The sequence below is a fragment of the Equus przewalskii genome, chromosome 28 (genome assembly GCF_037783145.1).
Source record: "Equus przewalskii isolate Varuska chromosome 28, EquPr2, whole genome shotgun sequence".
Lineage (NCBI taxonomy): Eukaryota > Metazoa > Chordata > Mammalia > Perissodactyla > Equidae > Equus > Equus przewalskii.
The window spans coordinates 802,776-824,723 of NC_091858.1; the positions used below are offsets into that span (position 1 = coordinate 802,776).

Genomic DNA, 21,948 nt, shown 5'->3' on the forward strand with positions numbered 1-21,948 from the left:
TATTGCGTTAAATTAAAAAATCTCATTACAATTAATTCCACCTGTTTCCTTTAATTTTGAAATGCAGCTACTAGAGAATTTAGAATTACAGATGAGGCTTGCAATGCCTCTCTGTCGGGTAGTGATGGCTAGACCCCTGACATCTCCAAATCGAAATATTCTCTGATTTTAACACCCTTAGGGATCTTCATGAGAGTGAGTTAATCTAATATCCTAATTGGTGTTAATACATCTCTCTCTTCAAAAATAGAGAGTTGGAAGGGACCTTATAGGTTAGTTTACCCAATCCCACCTCATTTTTATAGCCAGAAAACTGAGGCCCAGAGAGAACTATGTAACAACACACCAAGGATAAGACTAAAACGGCCTCCTTAACTCTCGGACTAGTCCTCTCCCTAATTTTATTATTTTATCTCTATGAATATTTGCCCTTTTCCTGCAGACAATACCTTAACCCAAAGCAGTGACCCCTATCAGAGCAGATGTTTCAGGCATAAGGAGGGATTTAAAAAAGACAGGGAGTCATTTCAAGTCACCTGACTGGCTGTTTATTCTGCCTTCTCAGGTATGGCCCTAATTCTTTTCAATCATCTATTTAAAAGGTGATTCAAAGGGTCCTGTTACTAAGCTTCTCCTTCCTCCAAAAGCACACATCATCATTTACAGATTAAAATCCAGAGCTTCTTAGCCCTCTTTCATCATGTTACACAAAATGCAATTCCAAATGGCAATGCAAGAATTGTCTCGATTATTAGCCACGTTGAGTGCCCAGACAACTACTGATCCCAGTTCTTTAGTGTTTGACTCATAACACTCAGCACTCTACTTACAAAAGAAAATTCTTAAATTTCCCCAAGAATTCTATTAATCTGGAATATCTTAGCTTTTCAGATCCAGACACATACCTTTGTGATGTTTTCTGTAGAGATCGCCCTGGATTCCAGGCTAGACCCGGTTACTAAGACCAAGACTTGCACTAATCTTCTCTAAGTAAGTTAATGGGACTTCTCCCTTGCTTTCACTAGGGAGGGAAAAGGTGGTAACTGCTATCCTTGTACTTTCATGAGCAAGGCCACTTAAAAATTAATAGTTTATCATCTTGTTTCTGAAGGGGATTTGCCTGTGACAGTTGGCACTGTATTGAGATATGCCCTTACTCTGCTTCTGTGAGAGGAAAAGTGGTCTGTAATGTGAAAATTACTTATCTGATGTTGACAAATAAAAAATGAACAATCTGAGGAAACAGGGCTAAGATCACAACTAGAGAATTTGTTCAAAAAGAAATACATCAAACCACCCATCCACCCACCATGCAACAAACAACCCAACAATAAAATCGATGGTTTGCAACTAGAAATTTATATTATGTGCACTTCTGGATATGAGCAGTTTTCAGTTTCCCTAATGATGCTGAACAGAATGTGCTCTCATTCTCAAATATGTCAATTTCAGAAGAAATCATGCCATTTTATATGCCACCAAAAACTGAAATTCAGAAAAAGATGCACCATGCCTCAAGAATGTCCTAGATTTTCTAGATTTAAAATATTACGTCCCAAGACATTTATATGTTTTGTTATAGTGGACATTTGTTGTTTCTAAAATTGGATTTCCTAGCCATGTGGCTGGTATGAGTCTGTTCTTAAGCCATAAGCATATGCTACTCCATGTTGAAATTAAGGGGCAAAAGGCAGTGGGCTGCATTCTCGCCCCTTAAGCCAAGGGGACTTGATTCTGCATCTGGGTTACCCCATCAGGGAAGGACTTTTTTTTCCTGCTGGATTGGAACTGAAAACACATATACCTGGAAGGATCCACTTTCTAACCGTGAAGGGACAGTTGATTCCAAAGCCCAAGTTCAAAGAGCTAACTAACAAACAAAGCAGCTGTGGCTGGCTGCAGCCTCTGCACCAGGGATGGCAAATTCAAATGCCTTCAGGGCCAGGCCAACAACACAAATGAGCAATAGGGAGTGGTGGGGAGGAGACTGCTTGTCTTCCGTAAATGCGTTACAATTACAATGAAAACAAAGACAGCCTTGAGTTGGCCAAAGAAAACATGTTGACATTAGGTCTGCTGGCCACATAAAATTCATTCGCATGTGCTGGCCGCCAGTCTTCCACCAGCACTACAATCAAGCGCGGGAGCCTCTGTTACGCTGACCCTCAGTGACCCCTCTTCAATAAGCCTCTTACAGCCCAGTCATGTTTTTAAAAGGTTTGGGCTGCTACACAGTCTCCTCTTCCCTACTCAGGTCTCAGAATTAATTACTTAAGCCACTGAAAACATCTTAAATGTTACATTAATAACATCCTGGAGCAAACAGTATCTTCAATTTCTAATTGCTGTTGTGTTTAAAGCTGAAGAAACATAAAGCCAAATTTCTGAGGCCAACCACAGTGTTATCAAGGGAATTTCTTTAAAGGGCTGTTTCTTCAAGGGCTCGGAGTTTCTGGCCCAGCTCAACCCACGGTGCTTTGACTGGCTGGAACTTTTTAAGTTTTTATTTCCAGTACAAACATCCATCTGTCCCACATCTTGATAAATTTCCAAAAGCACCGGAAGCATGGAGATGAATCCAAACATTTTAAAGTGAAATGGGAAGTGAATGATGTAGAAATAAGTTAATTTATAAGGAAGTGAGGCTAGTTCCGATATTGATTTTTTGAAACTGGGAAATGATGATGAGCTTCTTAATGTGAACTTGTGATGCCTAACAACCCTTTCAACAGTGAGACCAGATCCCAAGTGAACTTTCTAACAAAGTAACAGCCACAGCAAGGGGCCGGAGTCACTCAAAGGCAAACAACTCCCCTCCCCGCTAATTAACCATCAACACAGAAGGAGGCACGAATTTGGTCAATCACAGCCCATTCTGTGTGAGGTTTGCTGCTTTAAGCAAAAGTGAATCTTTTTCTAAGAGGCTAATGCTAAGAGAGATGGAAGTCTTGTTGCTCTCTGTAGACTTAAAAAAAAAACAAACACAAAAAACCCTTTACCTACTTATTTACCAGAATTTCTAACTATTTACTGTCAGTCAGGGTTTGGGAAATTCTAAAGCATAGAAAGGGCTGTGAATTTGGCCCACCATGAAGGACTGTTCGTACTCAAAAAACAACTTGTAACATAAACAACTGAAATGCATACAGTTAGGAACCATCCCCGGTGTTTATGTTTACAACGGCTTTATTTTCTAATAAAATAAACGCATTTTTCCTTATCAAGATGTGAAAACTATAAGAATTGCTTCGAAACCCCAGGAAGGCCCTTGCTGCAGGAATAGGTGAGAAAGCTAATTCCTGCTTGTGAGCCTTCCATGGAGACAAGGACACAGGCAGGATTACAGCTCCCCTTCCTGTCACTGCCCGAGTGGGGTTCCCACTGAACTGCAGACTCCGTGTGTTCTCCCCTTCCTGTCGCTGCCCGTGTGGGGTTCCCACTGAACTGCAGGCTGTGTTCTCCCCTTCCTGTCAGATTTGTTTTCAGGGGAGCTACTAAGCTTTCTCAGAGAACTGCTTCCTCTGATGTTATCTTTTATACACAATAATAACATTTCATCCATTCATTCAACAAATATGATGTATTGAGCCCTCAGTCCATGTTCTAGAAGCTGAGGACAGAGTGGTGAACAAAATATACAAAATGGTCAATAACTCTCACACCCCTACTCAAGGAATGAAGTGGCCTGCTCAGGGAATGTTGCTTATAAGGCAAAGAAGTTAGTACTATGCAAAGACTTCCATGGGCACACAAAGGACAGCAAATTCTGGTGGCTCAAATAACAGTGAAGTGGACCCCACAAGATACACTACTTCAATTTTAAGATAGTGAAAAATAATGATTCACCTTAACAAAAGGATTACTTTTACAAAAACCTTTTAGATAAACACCTATAAAATGAAGCACACTTCTACCTTCGTGGCAGACACAGGTTAATGCAACATGACAGACCAATCCCAGGTGCTTGGCATATTAGCAGATGAGTCTGACTTTAATTAGCCAAGGGTCCTGGAATGCAATCTTAGGGCTCCTTGAGGTGACAATTTGATCAAAACAGGACTTATCCCCACCCAGCTTGGTCTAAGTTCACATCAGAAAATGAAAATGCTGGCTCTTGCTGGATTACATTTTCAGAAAAGGGGCACCACAGCAGATTCAAAGCAGGAAGTGCTTCCAGCAGTGGCAACTTCGCCGTGGTCCTGCAGCCACCCCCACTCCTGGGGACAGGCTCTCAGCCTTCAGAGTCAAGGGTGCAAAGCAAGGTGTCCGGTGCTGGAAGCAGGGACTGAGGTGTTGGGAAGTTTAATTAGCACGTGTGAAACTAGAAGGGCCTACAGCTGAAAGCCCTTCGGAAGCGTGAAGAATTAGGGTTGCTTTTTGAGAGCTCCCCTTCCCAAGAATGAACAGGCCTGAGGAAAGAGGAGCTGCTTAGATTTTTTTAGAAAACATTTTTTCAAGTCTTTTGATGGTAAGGCTTCCACAGTTTTTGCTAATAAACTTATAGCTTTAATAAAAGAAAGATTTCTCTTCATCTGCCCAGAGCAAGGACTTGCTTGACCATGAAGGAAACTAGAACATAGGTTTGCATTGGATCAAATGTCACGTTTTAGAGCATAAATTGTCTAAGTCAGGAAGAGACTTCTTTAAGCTTTCACGAAATCCTGTCTAATTCGACAAGCCAGTGCAGAGCACAGATGGGAAGTGAACTTGAGGTCCCTGCACTGCAAGGCCTCACCGTCCTGCGGGGGAGATGTTATAGGATCCACGATGTAGACACAAAGCATAGTGAAGTCACTTCAACATAAAGCCAGCTGTGGCCAGGACTGGAACAGATTAAACCCAACGAGCAGACTTAGAGAAGGCTTTCCAAAGGAGGGATTTGGGATACATCTTGAAAGATGAACAGGACTTTCAGGAATGAAGATGAGGGGAAGAACATTTGGGGCAGGGAAAGCAGATGAACAAAGGCATAGAGTGTTTGGAGAGAGTGGGCAGAAATGTGACTGACACACACGGAGGCTGTCATGGAAGAAGAGCCCAGAACCCAAATCCTCTCAGATTAAGGATTGGGACTTTATTCAGAAGGTAAACTGTGTAGGGAGGTGTAGGGGAAAATAGAGGAATGCCATCATCTGGGTTGAGCCTTAGAAAACCGAGTGTTAGGAGTATGGAGGATGAACTGAAGACACAGTTAGAAGGCAACCACCAGGTTCAGGGGCGACATGAGAAACCTGGGACGTGAGCAGAGGAAGTATAAAAGCAATGCCCACGGTGAGGAAGGGCAGGTGCGAGGCCCAGCAGAGGGATTCGGCTCCTGATTCCACTCTGAGGGACTGCATGGACCAGGAGGAGGGTGCTGAGGTGGTTCTAAGTTTTAAGCCCAGGCAGGGAACAGGATGGTAAAAGAGGAATGAAGGAGGTGATGGTGGGACGTAAAACAGACTAGAGCTTCAATGAAAAAGCTTAGCTAACGATGGATCCAGCACACCCAACAGAAAAAAAAATTATGTGAAAACTTACAAAATAATTGATTCTTCATTTTGGACTATATACTATCTACTTTAAAAAAAAGACACTTTAAATGTGTTAAAGTGGCAGCTGAAGACGGAGAGTCAGAGGATCCTGTGGAACTCTGACACTGTCTAATTTGGGAGAAAATTTAGCTAAAGGTAACATTTACTATATACACTGCTTTCAGCTTACTTTAAAATTTTCTGTCTTTCCAGAGTTTACGGATCCTCCCCATTCTTTTTAATAACCACACTTGCTATAATATATGGATGTACCACAACTTCATCTCCCAGTTTCCTTCTGAAGGGCAGGAAGGGGCAGAGGACAAATGCATCGGTGTTGCCCAACAGCAACAACGAGCAGGAAGAAGCTGACGCTTCATGTCACCGAGAGCTCACTTCCTCCACTCTACTTTTTTTGACTCAAACTCTGCTGGAAGAGACGCAGAAACATAGAAAGCAGCTGCTCACCCCAGCATGTCCATCTACTGTTGTTCTCCTTCTGGCAGCAGGCACATGCTATTCCAACCAGCCAGGCTAGTTGCTTTGGAGCACATAAACTGACAGTTATCCTTTGATGTTTGTGTGAAGCTTAAATAGAATCATGAACATGAGGGGTCACCATGACCTGGAGCATGCCCAGGGCTCCCGAGCCAGAGCCAATTCCCACAGTGACAGTAACTGCAAAAAATATGCTTCACGGAAAAATCAGAGAATAACCCGGGTCTAGCCATTTACTACATGTAGGTTCAATATACCTCAAACTCCAGATAGTGATCTTTCAGTTTGTATTCGTCGATCTCCTTGGCTTTAACTTTCTTGTCTGGGGGATACGAGCGATGCTCGGCCAGCTCGGTGGTAATCTGCTTCAGCTTGCTTTCATGAGATTTCAGCTGTTCCTCCTGCAGAAAATTATTAAGCCATTTAGCAGTGAGAAAATAAATCAATAAAAAATTGTAGAGTATTTAAAAAAATCCCTGATGATGGGAATGACTTTAATCCAACACGGCAGTCCAGTGTGCCCTGCCGCCACATCTTACCGACTCTCTCAGGCCAGTGTTCACAGGCACCTGTGCAAAACGGCAACCGAGCCCCCGGCACAAAAGCAGATGCTTTCAGAGCCCCTTATCAGGGATAACTGTCACGGAGTTGAGACGAGGCCTCCTAAGAGATACTCCAACAGGCAAGGCACCAGCCAAACAAACACCTACTCTGAGGGCCACACAGTTTGGCTTCTCCATGTCAAGTCCACTCAGCAATGCTGCTAGTACCCCCGTCTCTCATAATGAATGAAGCGCCTATCTGCATATTTTTTCCTTTTTTGAGACAAGCAGTGCCACCAAGAAATAGTTCTCTGAAAGCTATCAGATGACATTCTAAGAAATGTAGCCACTATGCTTTTTCCCTCCAAAGTAGAGGTTCTGACTTCCTTCGACTATATCGATCCAAAGTAGTTATTCAATTAAAATGTACCTATAGAGTGACTATTGCCTGAACAGCATTATTACAGGCACTGCGCACCAATGCAAGCTGGCCGATCCTATGTCAAAGAATTTCCATTCTAGGGGCATCATTTATATCACCTGAGCAAAAAGCTACCTGACCAGAGACACTATCAAACCCTTTGGCAGCATTTTAAAAATAAAACAGAGACTGGAATTCCCTTGCATTCCTAAACCGTATGACTACTTTGCTTACTATCCCACTTTCACATGTCAATTATCCACATTCTTGTTGAGTGTAAATTCCATGTGTACAATAAGAAATAAATGGATGAAAGCATATGAAGAGGAACTGATTAAACTAGGTGATAAATACATTTTGTATAATACCAACATAATTTCCAAATATAGAAATTTTATCATAGAGTGAGGGGAATAGTGAAAAAGACTGCCAGAAAGTGAATAATTATGGACACTAAATTAAGATTATATAACATTACTGTAAATTAAAAAAAAAGATGTTCAGAAATTATGAGTCACATATAATATCCTAGGGATTTGTTGTAATGCACGTCTTAAAAGTCAAACAAGAAAAAAATCTAAGTCTAAAGCCATCAAAATAGAAAAGAACAATGAAAAGTTTTTACAGAGTATGTGAATGGAAAAATAAACAAGAGAGGTGACAGGAACAAGTGGAGTGAAAGAAAGATGACAAGATTCCTTTTTAAATACCAACTAACTAAAACAAACCAAAACACCTAAAGAAGTACCATAAAAGTATAGGAAAAAAAAAGAAACCTATTCTGAGATTTCAGAAGGAGGTGTACATCTCCAAGCTGTCATTTGTAGACTGATGATACTGAAAGGAAATTAAAAACGTTTCAGATAGCTTTTATTTACAACTTCTCATTCATCTTTCTATTTCTTCCTCCAAGGAGACTACAGACTACGTTATGGACTGCAGGTTTGTCCCTCCAAAATGCCTACGTAGAAATCTAGTGTGGCTGTATTTGTAGCTGGGGCTTCTAAGGAAGGACATGAAGTTAAATGAGGTCATGAGTGCAGGGCTCTGCTTTATCTTTCAAAGTAATTTTCCTTTGTGTATTTACTGCAACATGTAAATTATTTAACAGAATTTTTGACAAAAGATATTTGGTGACTAGACCACTGCAAAAAATAAAAAATGATGTATTTTTTCTCTTTGTTCAATGAAATGTTTCAGATAGACCAAAGAAGCCACAACAATATGCAAAGCATATCATATTTGTCACTTTCCTACCAATAGCAGGGTTTACCAGGGTTTACTCATTGTTAAGCTATGGTTTATAAATCTGACTATTTCTGTAGCAGCATAAAGGGTTAATCATTTAGGTTATATTTTTATGAAGGAACTAGTCAAAGAAATGTTGAAATTCAATATGCAATGCTTTACTCCTACTTTACTGACTTCATGAAGCAAGAATCAAGGAAGTAATCCCCAAATAAAAGCATTTTTAAATCACATTTCTTAAATCTCTCCATTTTGATGAGTGAAATAAAAACACCAGTTGCTCTTCTGGGCACAGACAGGTAAACCATGCGAATTATTCCAATGCTAGAATCCCATGGTAAAGGATTCATCCAGACATTCCTAACAAAAACTACTGGTCAAAAGGGAGGGAAAGGCAGCAGCCATGGAGACACGCCCACGCTCAGACTCAGGACAACTACCTCTGGGACAGACGCGAGGCAGACAGACACTAGGAACCTGTGGCTTCTCTCCCTTGGCTTTGCTCTCACAATTCATGAGGGCAGCGTACAAAGCTGTTCTTACGAGACAACACTCACAAAAGGGATTTCAGAGAAGGCAGAGATATCCAACAAAGTTTATAGAAAGGGAACAGAGACAGGAAATGGCATGTACTCACTGAAGCTGTTTTAAGTTAGGAAGTGATAAGAAGCAGCATTATAATGATAGGTGCAAGAAAAACTATTGGGTTATATGTCAACAGACGTACATCGGTAAAACCTTTCATCATATATACAATGAAACGTTATCTAAAAGGTAAGTTTCAGATCATGTCACTTAAGATTTAATTTTTCCCTACTTATATAGTACTTTGACTTTGAGGAAAATTACATATTTGAAAGCTGACCTCAACTTTCAAAGCTCTTTTTAAACTCCATCTGTCCTAACGTGCCTTCTCCCGGGACCATGGCTCTCAAACACGTGGGTTGTACTCGGGTCCTTTCTCCAGTGTTCCTCCAGATTTCACAATCTCTTCCTTTTCTGCATCATTATAGCACTTAAATGTCTATACCATACGCTTATTACAAAATATACTCTGACTCTTGTGTGAATTTCATCTCCTTTACTGATTACAAGCTCTTGAAGACAGAGGAAGGTCATTTTTCCCTTCTCTCAAATCCTCTAGTGCCTAGTCCAGTACTGGGCAGAGAAGACAGTATGTGGCCCAGTTTTTGGCATACAGATATTACCTCCCTAACTTTAACACATACTTTAAAACTCTCATTAGCTGAGAGCCAAGACCGGTGTCTTAGCTATTTTTATAATGCCCACATACCTAATATAGTCTGACGTAGAGGTCTTCAGTAAACAGTAGCTGAATAAATGGATTGTTAAAAAAAAAAAGGAAGATTCAGACTGTTTCCTTTGTGCTGTTTTAAAGTAGATGGATGATTTAAAAGGTAATGACATTTCTAGGAATCTGCTAGGCAATTTACAAGTCAAATTCCTAAATACTGCAAACTTATCAGACTCAAACTGTATGGAATTTAGAATATAGAACATCTGCCTTTGAGTCAGTTTGCAGGGGGCTACTGCTGAAAGCACCATCTGAAAGATTTTCTTCCATCATTTCATGTTTAAGAGAGTTTTAAAGACTTTAAACAGTGTTTAGTGAGCTTCAGCATAATAACTACAACATGATTTAATTAATTGGTATATTGAGTACTTAATACATGTTAAATACAGGCCTGTAAGAAATGAATATGAAAAGTGCAGGCACCACCCCAGGCCGTGCCAAGGAGTGTGGCCTGCATCTTGTTGGCAAGGGAGCCGGTTAAGGTGATGTGACATGATACGAATCATACTTTAGCCAGAATTGTGAAGGATAGTTGGAGAGAAGCAAGATTAGGGAAGAGAGATATGGAGTGGTTACACGAATAGTCTGCCAGAGTTTTCCAAAGTGGGGTGTGCGTACCCCAGAAAGATGATCTGTTGGGAAGAAGTTTTAAAACCAGCATTGAGATATAATTCACATACCTCACAACTCACCCATTTAAAGTATACAATTCAGTGTTTTTTTAGTATACTCACGAGGTTGTGCAATCATCACCACAATTAAAATTTATGACATGTTCGTTCCCCTAAAAGAGTCGACCCTTTTGGAAGAGAATCACACGCTATGTTTCTTTTGTGACTGCTTCTTTCAGTTCGCAGAATGTCTTCAAGGCTCGTGCATATTGTAGGATGATCAGTACTTCACTCTTTTTATGGCTGAGTAACATTCCACTACATGGATATACAACATTTCACTCACCCATTCATCAGCTGATGACCATCCCATCTTTGGCTATTCTGAACAAAGCTGCTAGGAACATTTGTGTAAACATTTCTGTGTGGGTGTATGTTTTCATTCTCTTGCTGTCTCACTGGGAGTGGAATTGCTGGGTCATGTGTTAACTCCATGTTTAATCATCTGATGAACCACCAAACTGTTTTCCAAAGTAGCTGCGTCATTTTACATTCCCACCAGCAATGTATGAGAGTTCTAACTTCTGCACATCCTCACCAACACATTATTTTCCTTTAAAGAAAATTTTTTTTAATTTTATAGCCATCCTAATGACTGTAAAGTGGTATTTCGTGGTTTTGATTTGTATTTCCCTAATTACTAATGATGTTCAGCATTTTTCATGTTGTATTAATAGTAGGACATGGAGTATATTTTATTAAAAAAATACACATATTGGAGGATATCTGCTCAAAAATTTAGTATTGATAAGGTGAAAAAAAGTTAGGAGACCAATGATCTAAGTAAAAGATGACAAAAGTCTGAACTAAGGGATGTACTGGGTGGGATATGGAAGATATTTAAGAAGTAGCAGTGGCAGGATCTGTGACTGAAAGTATGAAACTGAGGGGCTGGGAAGGGTGTGGTTCTAGCCCGTGAGGGACAACCACAAGAGTGGCTTCCTCTTCTGAAATCCACCTGCTCCTAATGTTTGCCTGTTGGAGGAGGTCATCAAGAGGACTGAGAACTCGACCCAGGTGGTCAGAGGCTCCTCACCTCCTCCTGTCCTTGGAATGGGCATTCTCCTTGCCTTCCCTGTGCTAGAAGCTGTCTTGTGGCCACTCAACAAACCTCATAAGTAAGTTCCCTTGCTGATTAAACCTGCCCCCTACCCATCTGGAGTGGCCTGCCTCTTTCTTCCACCTCTCCTTGCCCTCTGTGGACAGGGGCCAGTTCCCGACTCACCTGGTCCTTAGCACTACTGCCCTGTGGTCAAATCACAGGACAAAATGAAGGCTGTGAAGCAAGCACAGGCCTTTTCTTTGTTTCAGATCAGTGCTCATCCCAAGGTCTGGCCCTCAACAGTTAGCATTTAGTGATCATCCATTGAGTCAAACTTTTACAATAGATTGGCTAGAATTCAAAGGAGAAAATGGGACTAGATATCAGGAAATGGTAACTTCATGAGGTACAGGTCTCCAGAGAAGCAGTGAAAGGGGGCAGAGATTACAGCGCAGTGTCTCTAAGTATGATCTGCACTGCCTGCAGACTCCACACCCGGCACGCCTTAAAAATACCCATATTCTGGGGCTCTGGCACAGACCTGATCAACCTGGGGGGGCTGGGAAATGTGCATTTTAAACAAGTCCTAAATAATTCTTGTGTATATTAAAGTCTGAAAACGACTACTTTGATGAGTAGAAAGGGAGATCCCAAATAGATCCTGAAGAGGGTCAGTCATGAAGTCCTAAGTTTGCAGTGCTACACCAGAAGGAGAAGCAAAACTTAGACTTTCAAACCAGTCTTTCCAGCCCCAGCAGAAGAGGACAAATGTGCTCTGGCAACACTGCCTTGAGAAACAACTAGAGAAGGCGGCTCCTCCCACACGGCAGAGTGGCTCAGAAAGAGCCAAGCTACACTGACAACAATCAGTTTTAATAATGAAGGCTAATATGTTTTGGAGAGAAGACAAGAATAAATTAAAGAAAGGCTTGTGAATGACAGGGTGGTGAACACTTTGTCTTTAAAAGCACCAAACAATCTTTTAATTGAATGTTTAGTTTCTTCCTAACACTGTTTAACTTTTTTCCAGCAGGGCACTTACATTGTTATAGGTGTATTTTGAAAACTGCAATTATCCACGTGTTTCTGGCATTTAGGGGAGTCATAGGCAGGTTGTGGGCACGTGGAGAAAGGAAAGATGGCTGGGTTAAAGCAGTGGTTCTCAACAGCAGGGGCGGATTCTGACCCCACAGGACACCTGGCGATGTCTGGAGACATCTTTGGTTGTCACGACGTGGGGGATGATATTGGCACCTAGTGGGCAGAGGCTGCGGATATTGCTAAACATCCTACAGTTCCCAGGACAGCCTCCTGCAACAAAGAACCATCCCAGCCAAACTGTCAGTAGAGCTGATGCTGGGAATGCCTGGGCTAAAGGGCGCGGCTGGGTCATCAAGGCCCCAGGACTCCTGGGTGCACCCAGACACAAGTTCCAGGGCCCACTGAAGGTGCACTGTGACGCCAGCAGAAACCTCCCCCAAGAGTCTCATCTGTAGTGGGGACACCCCAACCTCTGCACCAGGCTGTGGGCCAACCAACTCTTCCCTCTCCCATCTAACTGGTTCTTTATCACATGCTTGTTTTTCACATATTTGTTTCTAAACTCAAAGGTGAAACACGTTTTCCACTTTTAGTAAACAAACATGATGACCTAGGTAAAAAAGACAAAGCTAGCGAAAGAAAGAACCTTAAAACATTCTAGAATGATCTCCTCATTTTCCAGATGGAACAGTGAGGCCCACAAAGACTTAGTGATTTATGTGTGGGCGAGGATATCATCTTATTCTTTTACAAAGAAATTAAATTCCCCAAAGGGCTTGGTGATCTTGCCTTATGTGACAAAGGAGGATGTTTCTTTTTGGCTGCTGCTTTCTTATTTAAAATCTTGAATCTATCACTTTGATCAAATTATATATACACTTTTGTATCTCTGTGGATTTATGTTCCAAATGAGGAAAAATATCAAAAAAATTATGCATTCTATTTTTAGTTCCACTGTAAAACATTTGTTTAAAATAAGAGATTCTGCCTTGATAAAGGTGCTTGCTTGGTCTCATGGTAAAAATACATAAATAGGTGAACACATTCATTTTCATGAACAAGTGGTTACTAAGGTATAGCTTATACATAAATTGGACAGTAGTACATTTTTCAAAGTAGAAAGTAAACAGAAATGTAGATTCTATAGTGCAGAAAGAACGAGGAGCAACTCTAATGTTTATTAATGTTCCTCGTTAACTTCAACTCACCTTCCCCCTGGATCTTTTATAGGAGTGACCGTGAGAAAGGCCAGTCTATTGAAAAATAACAAATGGAAAATCCTTAGTGAAATGAAGAGAACAAAACCCAACTTTTGAAGGTATTTTTTGCTTCTGGGTCTTCAATCATTTTTTCTTCTCTTATGCAATGTGGTTTACTGCTTATGTTAAGCACCCAAAATTAAAGTGGGAAAATGTATTTGGTTCAAGAATTCATATTTTAGTTGGGTAGATGGAAAAGTCTGCCAACATACTTTCTGGTCATCAATAAGAGGTAAAGCCTTCCTTTTTTCTTAGAATATTTATTATGGTTGAAAATTAAATGCCATTCTGCCTTGTAAAGTGAGCTGGCTTGGTTCTTTTTATTCTTAACAGTTTTTTCAGTCATCTTTACACTACATTAGGAAGAAGGACCTGGCTACCCACTTCTGAAAAAACTGGCCATGAAAACCCTGTGAATAGCAGCAGAGCGTCGTCTGATATAGCGCCGGAAGGTGAGGATGGCACAAAAAGACCGGGCAGGCCTCCGTTCTGCAGTACACAGGGGCGCTAGGAGTTGGAATCCACTTGATGGCATTAACGATGACATGAACTACATGGTACTAGTAATGCTTGCATGGTGAACATCCAATTCATGTTAATAATAATTATGAACTTAACAAAGACAAAATAATCTTTCCTAAAACCACGTCTGCTCTATTCTTACTTGTAGTCTTTTTTTAATCAACTTATGGCAAGACCTGTGCACATTTCCTTCCTCCATGTTCTTCCTTCCGTCCATTCCCTCCTCAAAGAGGACAACCAGGGCTTCTCCCCATCACTCTTGAAATTGCTCCCACCAAGGGACCTACGACCTCCCTGACCCTTCGCAGGAGATATTTTTTGTCCTAATTTCACCTGAGCTTTCTCCCCATTTCTTGGCACCATGTTGTCCCTGTTTTTTTTCCCTAACTTAAAAAAATTCTTTCTCCAGTGTCTGTTTTGGTTTGCTTCTGAGCACTGGGCACTGCAACATTCGCAGGTAGAAAGAGGAAAAGGACCCAGGAAAAGACCTTGGGAAGAAGCAATAAGAGGGAAGCAAGAGCACAATGAGGCCCCACAAGCCTGGTCAGACGCCAGAGTCCCCAGATGCCCAAGCCTGGATAGCAGCCCTTACTTCTCCAGTTCAACGAGCCCCTAGGCCCATCCATTCTACACCCTCAAGATCTCTCTAACACTTCCACTTCTACCCATCTCTTCTACAACTAACTTATTTTTCCTCTGCATCATTGAAAGTGCCCTTAAAATTAGCCTTTCTGCTTCTGGTAGTTTCCTCCTCTAATACTTTCTTCCTATTACAACAAGAATAATTTTGAAAGCACAACTTTGACCAAATGACTTTTCTGCTTAAACTATTATAGTAAGGATACTGGGGAACCAGTGATGCCTCTGAAATCCTGCACATGACAAGAGCTTTCATCACCTGGCCTCTGCTTACCTCCACAAGAGGAACGTTTGTGCTCCAGTCACATTTGATAACTTAAGTATGGTTCCTGCATCCCAATGCTTCCTCCTCTGGACATTTCTGGTCGTCTGCTGGAACATCCTCTCTTCTCACATCATACCTAACTGCTGTTCATCTTTCAAGATTCATATTAGATATCACACTGCCTTCTTCACCTCCAAGGCCAGACTACATGCCCCTTCCTCGTACCCCCACAGCACTTTGGACTCATCCTTCCTGTACCTCTAATCAAACTCTGTTGCAATTACTGGCTTGTTCGTATTTCCAATCCAGTCCCAGAGAGGGCTTGGGTTTCATTTACCTTTCTATCTCCAGAGCCTAAAATAGTCTCTGAGGTACGAGAACAGATAATACATATTAATTAAATAAATGTATCATTGATAATCATGATATCAGATGTGTGGAGAGTCAATATCAAGACCTGGTTGACCAGAGCCAGATGAAACTATTTTTATTATTGCACCAATAAAAAATTCACAGAGACATCAAAGTAGCTTCCGAAATCCTTAACTAGTCAATGGCAATAGGGGCAATATGCCCTTTGAGGGCAGGGTCTCATCCCTGCCCCCAAAATATTGAGTAGTATTCAAATACAAATAGTAATAAGAGTTTTTTACAAAGTGCTTTTGTTCAAAGTCAAAGCAGTACCAAAACAACTCACCTGAGACAATTTCGTGGTAGTGGCCGGCAGAAGTGGGCGACTAAACTTCTTCTGAGACCCAATGGCTGCTGGAAATGGTGGTGCAGAAAATACAGCTGCAACACAATTAATTTTGTTTATCCACCCTTGCATTTCCTCTGGACTCCTGTGAGAAACAGACATCTTCACGTCAGGTATCTCTGTACCTAAGTGCATCACACTCTGCCCATTTCTCGTTATTGACTTAAAGATTTTACTTTTCCTTTTTCTCCCCAAAGCCCCCCAGTACATAGTTGTATATTTTTAGTTGTGGTTCCCTCTGGTTGTGCTATGTGGGATGCCACCTCAGCATGGCCTGACGAGTGGTGCCATGTCCGCGCCCAGGATCCGAACTGGCAAAATCCTGGGCCGCTGAAGCAGAGCATGGGAACTTAACCACTCGGCCACGGGCCGGCCCCTCATAATTGATTTAAAATGGCATATAATATCATTTATGCTTCTTTGAACAACTAATCCCTGGCAAAACTTCACTGCAGATCAACATTTTCAACAGCAATTACCATGGTAACGAAACACCTTGGAACCTGTGATCACCAGGGCGTAAGGCTGCGATTCTTTCTCAAGGATGCAGAAGGGAAAAAAGCGCAATTACTTGACAATAAATAAGTATTTATTAACCACCCACTTTCTGTTTGATACTAGGCTATGTCAAAAATTAATTAAAAAATTAACTCATCTCTTTTAATCACATAATTTGATTTTAAAATCCAACTGAGGGGTAAGTGATAGAGGGAATACAGAAGGCAACATTCACTTTGGAAAGCAGTTTTGACAGTTTCTTAAAAAGTTAACTATACATTTATCATACAACCCAGAAATTCGACTCCTGGGTATACTCCAAGAGAAATAAAAACATATAGGCACAAAGATCTGTATGTGAACGTTCATAGCAGCATTATTTATGAGAGTCAAAAAGGGAAACAATCCAAATGCCAACGACTAGTGAATGAATAAACAAACCGTGGTCTACATCCACACAGTTGAAACCTACTCAGCGATAAAGGACTGGAGTGCGGACACATGCTACAATATGGAAGACCCCAAAAACTTTATGTTAAGTGAAAAAGCCAAATGCAAAAGACAACATGTTGTATGTTTCCATTTATATGAAAAGTCCAGAAAAGGCAATATTAGAGGGACACAAAGGAGACTAGTGGTGTCTGGGGTTGGGGATGAAAATCAGGAGCGACTGCAAAATGGGCAAGTGTTCCAAAATTAGATTGAGGTAATGGTCACACAGTTCTGTAAATTTGCTAGAAATCATTGAATTGTACACTTACAACAGGTGAAATTAAGTGCTATGTAAAGTATACCTCAATAGGATGGTAAAAAATCCATCTGAGAGGATGTGGAAATCATCTGATGTCATCGTCCCACTTTTATATGTCATATATTTGCAGAGCCCAGCACTGACAGCACTTAACAAATACAAAATGACAGCCAATCTAAAATCATTTCCTTTACTGATTACTCAGAGGGAAACCACACTAACCTGAGACCACATTAGCTATCAGCCCCCATTGCCTCCCATATGTGTCCCTAACTTGATTTCTCCAGCTCTGTTATTTCAATTTATTGATTTCTACATATATTCTACCTGAAGTAATGAGATCTCCTTAGTTATCACATCTGGTATTTTAGATTAGAAAAAAATAATGTTGGGGAATAGAATAATTTGAAGGAATTTTATGACTAATTGCTGTAATTTGAAGGAATTTTATGACTAATTGCTGTAATTGTACATCTGGCTATGGTTCCATTTGTGGTGTTAAAACTGTCTTATTCCCACACTGAAAGAATCCTGTGTAAATTGGATTTCCTTACAACTTCCTCCTCACCTGAAGTCAGCAATTTTATACCTTTGTAAGTTCAGAATCCACAAATCACCAGAGTGCCTGCTCCTATTTTTATTTCTCTTTTGGATCTTTCGTTGCTTTGGTCAATAAGCATGCAGATACTTGTGTTCACTATCCTGACGCCAAATTTTAGTTCTGGTGACAAATGCAGTCAGCTGGTAGTACTGTGCTGAGAGTGATTCTGAGGTCAAGCTCAGGTTGTGAAGGGCACGCCATGAATAATTAACACTGTCTGCCATGGACACTGATGCTACCTATGTGTGCTATTAAAATTCCTGCTTTAAAGGCTCAGTTCCGAAAATCCAAAGTTTCTCACTTCACAAATCCACAATTCTCCCTGTGAAATGTTCCACTTCTAATCCAAGGGTGTCGTGGGCTCCTTATTAAACTGGCAATCTAGCCATTTGCTTGCCCACAATATGGTCTTCTCTTCTCCTAGCTTAATCATAGACCATTGGAGCTAGAAGGAGAGAGAAGAGGAGAATAAAATGGAAGTCTACACTTACTGAACAGTTTCTACGTGCCAGGCACTGTGTGGGGAACTCTTTATACTTGATCTCCTTTAATTCTCAAAAGAACCCTACAAGATGAACAGTATTACCCACACTACTGACAAGCTGAGGTTCAAAGAGGTCAAATTACATGCCATGGCAAAGAGCTAGGAGATGCTGTCTTGAATCCACGTCGGTTTTACTCGTTGTTTGACAGAACTTACATACTAAATGCTGGTACTTGATTCATGAGGATATTAAGTTCTAGACCAAAAGGCACAGGGCTACTTTGTAGCAAGCAAACAACTTGGACCCAGGGTTTCTATCTCTCATTCTGGTTTTCCTAGGCAGTTGTCTCTCTAAATAACTAGTTAATGCCTTTGACTCTAACTCAAAATATTTCCGCTGCAGATCCTGATTCTATTTCTTGCTATAAAGTGGTGCTATGAAAACTAAGAAACAAAAACAAATCAGAACAGTGAAACTTACTGGGCTTGAAAGAGCAAGACCCTCCAATCGGCAGTTTTAAGTTTAAGCACGTTTGGTTTCTTCTCGTAGTCCGTGGCCTTGGACGCCAGTGCATGGTGCACACTCACGGCATTCTTCAAGTCCTCTTCAGACAGGGCCTTTTCTGGCTTATATTCATCCTGTCAACACATACGAAGAAAACAAAGATTAGGTTCAGATTTTACTATCTCTTTTCAAAACCTAAAACTACAAGAAAAAATTTTAGAAATTCCATGTAGCTGCACGAAAAAAGTGAAAGGCATGGTGAGTAAAAACAACTCTTTGCTACTTCATAAATGTCACAAAACACTGTGTTGTTTGAAAAGTATGCTCAAACAGAGAAAATACACATTCACCTAAGGGGTGCTTTTTAAAAAGCTGATATATAATACTGAAGGTCAATAGCTACGGAAGGTCAAAGACAAAGTTTCTAGCACACATGTTTTATAGTGATTTGAAACGAAGCTAGGTCCAATATTCAGGGTGATTTGGCTTCCAGAGTAAATGGACGAATGCAGAAGGCTCCAGATATCTATCAACAGAAATATACTGATGGTGAAGACTGTGCCATTGTGTTCTTTGCTCTAAAGACACTATGTTTTCCTGCTACTTTCTTTTGAGGCTAATATTAAAAGAACACTGAACGGTAAAATAAAATGATTTCTCCAGCTGTTCTCTGAAAGAAAAGAAGAAAAACAGTTTCATAATCAGGAGAAAGCTTAGCTCTATTATCATAAATTTGGAAACTGGGTAAAATTACATAAAAAAGGAAGGTGTCATGTATACATGCAATTTTATTTTTGGGCATGATGTATACACAACTCACAGAATTTATAAACGTTCTGTTGTATGGCTTCCCTCCAAACATAACTAAAAAAATCCTAACTAGTAGAATGAAAAGAATTTAAAACAAATTCGACTCTCTTATTATATCTAGTAGTTTTCCTGGGTCCATTAGAAGAAAAAGGGCCTCAAAACCAAAGTGAATATACTAGATGCCACAAAGTGTTATAAGTGATATATTCTAGTGCTTAAGGGCCCCTCTTCCCCCTTCCCATATTTTATCAGACATTATGCTAAATAAACCTGCATTTTTTCTGTAAAGAACACACACATACCCGCCTCACCTTCTAACTAGTAGTAAAACCCACAAGGTTTTTTCTATTTTCTTATCACAAAGAAATAAGAGAGCAGTTTTACAAATTTACAAAAGAACCCTTACACTCTCCCATACCTCCTCCCCTCAAGTCAAGCGATTCAAACGTACTATTGCCATCAATTCAAACGGAATCAGAAATAAACATGAGCTGTTGATCCTTAGTGATCACTGTCAGTGCACTGCAGGGACAGGGAAAGGGAAACATAAAATGCACAACAAATACCAACAACAATATAAAAATTACCCAAATTCATAACATTTTAAACGATGAAATTTCTACTTTAAGATTGCAACAAGAAGTCTATTTTATTAAGCCTCGGAGATTAAGAACTGATGTTGACAATAAGTTTTCTAGAGAGGTATGATAAATAAAGAAATGAATAAAAAGAAAAAACAAATACAGTGTACATGTATTTGTTCTTCTGTAATTCTCAGTAATGTATAAACCGATAATCTAGTTATGTTTTGGGGTCTTAGCTTTCCTAAATGAGATTTTTCTTGCTGATTTAGCATGCCAAAGATTCACAATCTCCTTCCAGGGGCACCGTTATTAGAGCAAGAGTGTCGACTATAAGCAGCACAACCAAAGGATGCTCGCCTGCCCGACGATTACGTTGTCACTGAACCCTGAGTCGCTGGCCACCACTGAGTTCCAGACAGGAATCTGCGGCAGACGAATAATGGGAGGTGGGGATAAATGGCCAAGGCCAAAATCATCTTCAGAGCATTTAGATGCTACGTCTCTTGCCGTAACCACTGAGCTCTGATACACCTGATACTTGAGTTTATGCAGAGATCAGCAAACATCTTTTATATTCTAGGTCCATGATTTGGGCTTTTATCTTAATTCCTTCTCATCAGTTTCTTTTGGTTAATTTTTCCTGTTGTTTGAATTTAAGACAATTACTCAGTTCTTTCGTTTTTCATATTTCTTTAAGAAAGAATTTAAGGCCCTAATTTTTCCTCTGAATACAGGTTACACATAGTTTGAGAATGAAGAGCAGTTTTTCGTTTGCTCTAGTTTGTAGTTTTAGTTTTTGATCTCCTCTTTGATCTTAGTCATGTCAAAGAATGTGTTTCTCGAATTTAAAGTAGCTGAAGTTTTAGTTATTTATTATTATGTATTTCTAATTTTATTGGTTTGTGACCAGAGAATGTGGTCTGTAACATCTATTTTATTTATTTTTTATTTTTTGGTGAGGAAGATTGGCCCTGAGCTAACATCTGTTGCAAAACTTTTTAAACAGCTTCACTTCCCTTCCCTGCTTCGCATTAACCCGACACTTTGCTGAAATAGTTTAGCATATTTTGTCCTGCAATCTTATTGAAATTATCTTGTATTACGTATTTTATGCTTCAAGAAACCTGCATTTTACATTACACATTTCCCAAGTCACTCTTTATTCTTTTAGATTTTTTTTTAAGATTGGCACCTGAGCCAAAGACTGTTGCCAATCTTTTTTTTTTTTCCTGCTTTTTTCTCCCCAAAGCCCCCAGCATATAGTTGTATATTTTAGTTGTGGGTCTTCTCAGTTGTGGCATGTGGGATGCCACCTCAGCATGGCCTGACGAGTGGTGCCATGTCTGCGTCCAGGATCCAAACTGGCGAAACCCTGGGCCGCTGAAGCAGAGTGCACGAACCCAACCACTTGGCCACAGGGCCGGCCCCTCTTTTAGATTGTATTGTGTTCATGTTCTACCTACTTTCTATCGTTTCTCCATCCTGAGGTCTCTTTTCTCATCCTTTTGTTATTTTCTTTGTTCCAAGTATTTTTCTCAGGTGGGATACCCTCTAGTCTTTATTTTCACGTATCTTTCATTTTCCTTGACGAGTAGAGAACTGGGCACAGAGGTCTTGGCTGCAGAGTCCTGGTCCATCAGTAGTCTGTAGATGCTATCCTACTGTCCTCTAGCTTCCAGCTTCACAAAAGTCCAAAGCCAGTATGATTCTTTTTTCTTTTTCGTATATTTTCTGTTAGGAATCTCACAGGGGTTTCTTTTTATCTTTAGAATTCAGGAATTTTTGTTAGGCTGTGCCTTAATATTCTTATCCATCTAGTCTGGATCTAAAGAAAAGTCGTGCCCCAATTCTCCCTTCTATGATCTTTCACTTGGGCTGCTAACTGCAACCCAGGTGTGTGGACACGGGCCACGAGAGACTTATGGTCCACTGACGGCTGCATTCAGTGCCACACAGTTCTTCTACGTGTCCATGATAATCTC

The 21,948-nt window shown here is 40.4% G+C and overlaps 1 protein-coding gene across 23 annotated transcripts in view; it reads right to left on the bottom strand.

Moving 5' to 3' along the window:
* Window positions 1-21,948, bottom strand: part of PSD3 (pleckstrin and Sec7 domain containing 3) — a 644,089-nt gene that overhangs the window by 21,456 nt on the left and 600,685 nt on the right. For all 23 annotated transcript variants that reach the window (XM_070598606.1, XM_070598623.1, XM_070598605.1 and 20 more), the window contains 3 exons: window positions 18,549-18,706; window positions 15,674-15,818; window positions 6,269-6,412 (listed from right to left, as the gene is read on the bottom strand). In XM_070598606.1, the coding sequence (XP_070454707.1) occupies window positions 6,269-6,412; window positions 15,674-15,818; window positions 18,549-18,706 (447 nt within the window). The remainder of the gene's footprint in view (window positions 1-6,268; window positions 6,413-15,673; window positions 15,819-18,548; window positions 18,707-21,948) is intronic.